The following is a 6,684-nucleotide window of genomic DNA, read 5'->3' as shown; positions in this document are numbered from 1 at the left end:
TAACCAAAATAAACATCAATGGACACACGAAAAAGTCGTGAGCTTATTCGCCAATCTCAAGCGGTTAAAAACTTGTTATGACGTGAAACGGGTCAATAGGTTTAGTGTGAGTTGACGACGCCACATTTCCTTCTGATCTCACCATTGAGATTGGTCTTGACGTCGATAGCGCCCATCCTTACCATTGCTGCCTTGAACTTCTCCTCCCACACACCGTTGTCCTTGGCATTGGCACGCACCGCTGCACTTGTATCATCTGCCGTCATGAGCGCGGCATCCGAACTGAAGAGCACCTCGTGGCTAAGCACATTCTTGTAGTACTTGTTGTCGACCTTGTTAGGGGTCTTGATATCCTGCACCACGGTGTTATCACTTCCTGTGTCTGACTTGCATTGCTCGCGAAGAGAGCTCATTAGTGTGGGGTCCATGTCGGAGGTGCTTGGGTTGAGGCGGTCGGAGAAGGATGATGAGAAGGACGAGCAATGGGAGATTCCAATTGTGTGTGCACCAGAGAGTGTGACCATCTCGTCAGCAGTCAGCCCCTTGGAGGCGAAGTTGGCCTTGAGCTGGTCCACGGTGGCGAAGGGTGGTGGCAGATTGGGGAGTGTCTCATTAATGAAGGAAACAAGTCCATCGTAACGGCCAGCTGGCATGTTGAAGTAGACCTTCTTGTTGCTTAGGAAGTAGGTGGCATCGCGCCCGGCGAAGGCCACAACATCAGCACACGAGACGACGTCGCTCCCACACTCCTTCCCGATTCTAGCCTTGGCGGCATCGATCACCTCGAAGCCACGCAGGCTCAGGTTCGGGATGCCAAACTTCTCTGGTGGGCTGTTGGGGTCCACTTGATCGAGAAGCACGGAGGCGTCACAACCCTACAAATAAACCATTATACACCAAACACACATCAGCCTACGTACATTTCATGACACAACAAACATTTATACTGTACATGTGAAGGTTCTAGTGTTAAAAAATCTTACCCTGACGAAGCAGTCGTGGAAGAAGAGACGGATGAGTCCAGCCATGATACCGGCGTTGGCATCACGCACAACTTCCCTCACGATGTCTTCCGCGCGAGGGCATGACTTCTTGTAGTAGCCGACCGCGAGTCCTTCGGTGGGTGGGCTCGGGGTGGGCGGTGGAGGGCTAGGTGTGCTCGGGGTGTATGGAGGCGGAGGACTAGGGGTAGCTGGGGTGGGCGGTGGAGCGCTAGGTGTGCTCGGGGTGTATGGGGGCGGAGGACTTGGGGTAGCTGGCGTGGGCGGTGGCGGGCTAGGTGTGGTCGGGGTGTATGGCGGCGGAGGGCTTGGGGTAGCTGGGGTGGGAGGTGGAGGACTATGTGTGCTCGGGGTGTATGGCGGCGGGGGACTAGTTATGCTCGGTATGGACGGAACAGGGGTGGGATTCCCGTACTCTGCTTGGCAGGTACGCACCGCGCAGCCGATCAGCGCGATGAGGGTCAGGACGGCGGCGAGCTTGGCCATGGTCGTCGCTAGCTCGGGGGGCTGTTGCTGGTGTTTGTCGTGATCAGCTTGGGTGGACTGATGAGAATACAAGCTGCTCTGCCTGCTATTTATAGCTAGCTAGCTCCAAGGGGGAGAGCCCGAGCTCTGGATGACAATCGTGCGAGAATGTTTCCGGAAGAGGCAAGTGGGAAGCGAACGTGGGGAGCACAATGGCGATACAGCTCAAGCAGTTGACATTCTTACCGCGATGTTAGTTGAGCAGCCGCTGCTCCAGCACATTAGGCTGGGCGACAATTAGACTGGGCGACAAGGCCATGAGTAATGGGGGAATGTTTTTTTATTGCATCGTGTACTGCAAGGGTGATTATTGAAGCGAATTAGATTAGTAAGTAGTGGTGGTGGTGGTGGTAGTATTTAACCCAAGGAAGGCAAAGCGGGAGAATGGGAAACTGCCGATCGACTGCACACACGTTTTCCTGGATGACCACGTACACTTTGGATCAGTGGTGAACTGCTGTCATGGATGGGCAGAATGCCAAAGCTCAGCTAACGCACGCCCGGAATGTCAAAGCTCAACTACTAATAAACTTGTAGATGTTGATATTTTTAAATATAAATTTGCTCAAACTTTACAAACTTTGACTTTACACACATCTTATACGCGGAGTAAAAAGGACCGGAGGGAGTACTAACACACTGCAACTGCTATTCCTAGTTCGTGCATAGTGCTGTTGTCGATCAACGCATACATTGTGAAGGTTCTTCCGATTTAGGGAATCTTACGTCCTTTTTTTGTAATTTCTCTGTTGGTTTTACCCCCCTTTTCCATCATTTTTCTTTTTCCTGTTCATTTTCTCTCTTACTTCCTTCTAAACTTTATTTTCCTCACTTCTAAAATTCATGGACGTTTCTTCAAAATTCGCAAACATTTTCCAAACATCTGAATATGTTTTAGCAGTGAACAATTGTCAAATTCATGAACATTTTTTATATGCGTGAATATTTTTTTAGATTGGTAATTTTTTTTAAAAAATCATGAGCATTTTGAAGTTACTGAATTGTCTAAAATTAGTGTACCCTGTTTTAGTGTTTTGAAATTTATGAATATTTTTAAATGCCTTAATATTTCGAAATTTGAGAACATTTTTATAATTTGTAACGTTTTTAATTCATGAAGTCTTAAAAATTTATGATGTAGATTTTTTTCATGTATACATTCTTAGTTAGTATTTTTAAAAATAAAAAAATACATTTTACATTAAAAAGGCCCAAACTCAAAACTTCATTGAATAACCGTATTGTTTTCCTTGGAACTGACAAATTTTGTTACGATGAAGATGTTATAATATTACAAACACCCAAGTGCGGATCAGTCGACCAAACATGACGTCCGTAAGTGCAATAAATCAAGGATCTCACCAAGTTGGGGATATCAGTGTTGAGTTTTCTTCATTCATGGAGGTAGCCTTGCACGTTTGGCCTTCACCCCACTGCAAAGATAGATACCACGGAGAAAATATTTCCAAACAAAATTAATCGAATTATTACTGTAGGAATTTCTATGTAATTTCTCAAATTTTACATGCAAAACATTTTTTATGTACCGATTTCGAGTATAAATAGCGTACACGCACATAAAGGCTAAATGGCGGTATAAAAATTAACAGATGTTTTATGGCCACGTCGATGCTCTATGATGGCAAAGGTTGTAGCACAAGAAATCATAATCGTAATCAAAACTTTCTTTACAATATCATAGAAATAGGTTCCCAGTTTTAAAAAAAGACAATTATTTTAGCAATTGAAACTCATAATAATAATAATAATAATAATAAAAGCTCAGACCAACTGGGAAATGGGTACGCCATGTTTTGATATTGCATCATGTATTGCTAAGGCGATTATTGAACATGATTCTATAGGATTAGCCCAAGAATCGGTCATTGGAACATTAATTGCCTAAGACATTTCTTGTTGCATTTCCTTTTTTTTATTGGTTGAACTCACAAATATATCTACCAAGCGACCAGCTTGGTTTTTTTTTTTCAAGAACATGCATGAGCGTTGCATGTCTTTTCTATTAAGATGGAGAGGTTACAACCACATCTGTCGTTACAAGCTGCTGACCAAGTGGCAGCGCAGAAAACACAATCACACAGAAAAAAATTAGTGCACTTGAAACGGGTGCCCGTCCTCAACCCTAGCCGAGACCCACAACGCTAGTTCAGCATTGGTATGAGAAATGAAGATGGCTGGCAGAGTGGCCCTGTGATCAAAGACCCTACTGTTTCGTTTGAGCCAGATGAACCTGGCCGCGATCAAAGTGTTGAGGCCTTTACGCCGGCTCTTCGGCGTCGTCGCGGCAGCCATCGGCCACTAGTCCGCCAAGGAGACAGTGTCATCGGGCGTGAAACGATGCAGACGCAGGGGCTACCAACGAAAAATTGCGAACTCTCAAATCTTTTTGATAGTCCATATGTCAATATGTCTATATAGACTCGATGCATTAGAAATGGTCTATATATATGTCGTGGGCATTTTTTGGGGTGTATTTTACTTCTACTTATGTAAGGGTAATCCGGTCAGAATTAGGCCATGTCTGGCCACCACTCGCAACCCCATGCATTTTGTTTTTGGAACGAAGACGCTAGAAGCGTCCGGCTTTAAATTAATAAAGGCATCAGGCATAATTGTCACAGACGTTCACAGGCGTTACAGCAAAGTATCACAACAAAACAGGCGCAAGGATGCAACAAGAAGCCAGGGATACAACAAACGCACATCAACTTAGTTCGCACCCTAACCCTGCGACTGCCACAACTCCAAAAGCTAGAGACCAAACTAAGGAGGCTGCCGCGCGTTCAACATCGTGCTTTTGATCTTCTCCATGGTCTCCGACATCCGCTCAGCATCGCGGTGCTTCCCCAACGGTGTCCACATCTGTAAAAAGAGATGGCATTTAAAGATCACATCAGCGGGGTGATTAGGGAACTTCTTTTCAATCATCATTTTGTTCCTAATAGACCACAAACCCCAAAGGAGCGCCCCTACGCAAGGCCACACAATACGGCCACTAGATCCTTTCTAGGATTGAACAATCTAAAGCAAATCAGAGCCCGACGCCGGGCTCCAATTTTGCTGGAATGCGTCCCTCACTGCACTCCACGCGAATCTAGCTAGCACACATTGGAAAAATACATGATTCGCATCTTCGTGATTCCCACACATGATACACGTTCCATCGGAAGGCCCGTTCCTTTCGGCAACATTATCCGCCATCGGCAGGCGATTTTTAAACATTTGCCAAAGGAAAATTTTGATCTTGAGAGGGATCCCTGCCTTCCACAATCCTCTGGCAATATCCGGGGTGTTGCCTTCCACCAATTCGGCGTATAAAGACTTCACCGAGAATTTCCCAGAGGCCGTCAAACCCCAGGAGACCACATCTGCTCCCAAGCTTAGTGGTGCCGACCCGATTTTCGCCAACAGCTCGTTCCACCTACCCCTTTCAGGCTCTGTCAAGGGGCGCTTAAAGTGGATAGCTGGTGGCGACGTACTAAGGGCCTCTCCAACCAGCACGTTAGTGTCCGTCACTAGCTGGTAGATGGAGGGAAAAACCTGCCACAACGGCCGGGGTTCAAGCCAGCTATCAAGCCAAAACCGCGTGGACCGCCCGTTTTTGACTTCAAACTTGGCCCCCTCCGCAAAGGCAGGTGGAACCGCCTGGATCCCATTCCAGAATGGCGACCCTTTACTCTTGGCGGTGAACAAATTCCCATCCGGGAAATATTTCGCTTTCAGGATGTCGGCCCAGAGCCCCGACTCTTTTTGGGCCAGACGCCACCACCATTTCGAAAGTAAGGCCACGTTCATCATCTTAGAGTTAATGATCCCCAAGCCACCGAACTTTTGAGGTCTACAGATAGCCGCCCACCTAACCAAATGGTACTTTTTTTCCGTTCTGCATCCTTCCCAAAAGAACTCAGAACGAGGCGTGTCCAACTTCGCATGTGTAACACCCCGGATGTAACTTTCCATATTTGTAACTCCAACTCTTGCCATTTTCGGCTATGTGTTATGATATTCCCTACGTGGTTGGGTTTTGTCTCTCGTTTTGCGTTTTGTTCATGTCATGCATCTCATATCATGTCATCATGTGCATCTCATTTGCATACGTGTTCGTTTCATGCATCCGAGTATTTTTCCCCATTGTCCGTTTTGCAATCCGGCACTCCCACATGCACCGGCGCACCCCTCTTGTTTCTTTTCGTGAGCGGGTGTTGAACGTTCTCGGAATGGACCGAGTCTTGTCAAGTGGCCTTGGTATACCACCGGTAGACCACCTGTCAAGTTTCGTTCCATTTGGAGGTCGTTTGATGCTCCAACGGTTAACCGGGTAACCGCAAAGTCCTTTTATGTGTTGCAGCAAAAACCCCCTCCAAAACAGCCCATTAACCCCTCTAAGTCACTTCCATGCTCTAGGTCGTTCGATCACAATCGTGTGGACAAAAACCGTGCTCCATTTGGAGTCTCCTAGCTCCCTCTACCTATAAAAATACCTCCTCAAATCGCCCTCCGCCGCCACCGGACGTGTCCACCGCCGTCGGACACTTCAGCCGCCGCCGCCCGCAGCCAACGGGACGCCGCCACGTGGCGCGCCGCCGTCCCCGCCGCCGAAGCCCGCCCGGGCCCGTGGCCGGCCCGCGCCTCGCCCGCTGCCCCGCGCCACCGCCCTCCGCCGCCCTCCGCCCGCGCGGCCGCCTCGCCGCCATTCCGCCGGCGCTGCCGCTCGTCCCCGCGGCCGCCTCGCCGTCCTCGCCGCGCCTCCCTCCGGCGAGCTCCGCGCCTCCCCCGACCCACGGCCCCTCTCCCCCGAGCTCCTCTCCGCCGGCCGCCGTCCCCTCCTTCTTCCCCAGCTCCGGCAGCCCGAGCCGCTCCAGATCCACTGCCCACGGTTGACTTCTTCCTCCCCCGAAATTTCTTCAAGTCCTAGATTTTTTGCATTATATGCTTCTGTTCATTGCATCATAACTCTCTGCATATAGCTCCGTTTCGTGCGTGTAATATATCGAAATGTTCGTCTCGAGATGCTCTTCATTTTGTTCCATTATGCCATGTTCATTTGAGTGCATCTTGATGCCCAAATCTCTGGTGCAAGAGTGCTATATGCTGTTAACTGCTGTTACTTATCAGAACTTGGTGATTTGTTATTTTT

The 6,684-nt window shown here is 48.3% G+C and overlaps 1 protein-coding gene across 1 annotated transcript; it reads right to left on the bottom strand.

Moving 5' to 3' along the window:
* Positions 1–1,523, bottom strand: LOC109769531 (peroxidase 2). Its single transcript, XM_045230133.2, has 2 exons — positions 984–1,523; positions 1–875 (listed from the first exon to the last, which is right to left on the bottom strand). The coding sequence occupies exons 1-2, from the start codon at positions 1,485–1,487 to the stop codon at positions 102–104; spliced, it is 1,278 nt and encodes a 425-aa protein (XP_045086068.2). The 5' UTR covers positions 1,488–1,523; the 3' UTR covers positions 1–101.
* Between the last annotated feature and the right edge of the window lie 5,161 nt (positions 1,524–6,684).

This window comes from Aegilops tauschii, chromosome 6, assembly GCF_002575655.3.
Source record: "Aegilops tauschii subsp. strangulata cultivar AL8/78 chromosome 6, Aet v6.0, whole genome shotgun sequence".
In the NCBI taxonomy this organism is placed as follows: Eukaryota; Viridiplantae; Streptophyta; class Magnoliopsida; order Poales; family Poaceae; genus Aegilops; species Aegilops tauschii.
This window is presented reverse-complemented; position numbering and strand designations above follow the sequence as displayed.